General features: G+C 32.6%; 1 protein-coding gene across 1 annotated transcript in view; it reads right to left on the minus strand.

Moving 5' to 3' along the window:
- The window catches only part of LOC110027951, a 9568-nt gene extending 9347 nt beyond the window's left edge, over positions 1-221 (minus strand). Inside the window, exon 1 of the mRNA XM_020729613.1 lies at positions 165-221. Coding sequence (XP_020585272.1) covers positions 165-221 — 57 coding nt within the window. The remainder of the gene's footprint in view (positions 1-164) is intronic.
- Positions 222-873: the final 652 nt, after the last annotated feature.

Consider the following 873-nt stretch of genomic DNA (forward strand, 5'->3'; position numbering starts at 1 on the left):
TATATAATGAGTTTTATTACGAGCTAAAACGAGATGAACACGAACGAACACATTTTTGTTCGTGTTCAGCTCGTTAACCTATCGAAGAAAATTAACGAGCTGAACACGAGCTTCTTAACGAGTCGAACAAGAGCTGTTCGCGAACAACGAGCCGTTTTGCCAGCCTTACTAGCCACATCCAGCCTCCTAAGCCGCCTACCCATCTCACCTTCCTCGCACATTTAATCCCACATCGTGTAAACTTGAAAAAACAATTTCTCACATGCCTTTTGAATTACTAATCTCACTCTAACAGAGCAATTTCTTAATTAAGCTCTGACTTATACACATATGGTGGCAAACCTATGTTGATTTTAAAATGCCAACTTAAAAATATTTTTTGAAGCAAATGCTTTATCCGCCAAAAGTTTTAATTTTTAAAATAATTTTTCATTCTATTGAGTTGAATACATATAAAATATTTATGAGTTGATTTTAGGTCTTCCTAATTATGAAACTGTTGAATAATAATTTGATGCTATAAAAAATTATGGTGACAATTTCATTTTTCTTTTGAAAAAAATCAGACATCAATTAGAAAACAACTGTCGCACCTAGCAAAGATTTAGAGATAGTTTTTTGGAAATTCTATCAAAAGGCAGTTTATTAAAAAGAGCAAAACTACGATGTGGCGTCGCACCGTCACTGCATTGCTGCCCCAAACAGACCTTTAAATAAGAGTCAAGTTTGAACTCACTTATGCTTTACTCATTTACAACCAAATTTATATGTAATATTCGCTTATTATGTCGGAAAAAAAATATAATTAAAATATATATTATCACAACATTTTTTTTTTACAGAATATGCGTGGGCGAGGCTTTTTTTTTAAAC

The sequence above is a fragment of the Phalaenopsis equestris genome, unplaced genomic scaffold, assembly GCF_001263595.1.
Source record: "Phalaenopsis equestris unplaced genomic scaffold, ASM126359v1 Scaffold000469, whole genome shotgun sequence".
NCBI lineage: Eukaryota > Viridiplantae > Streptophyta > Magnoliopsida > Asparagales > Orchidaceae > Phalaenopsis > Phalaenopsis equestris.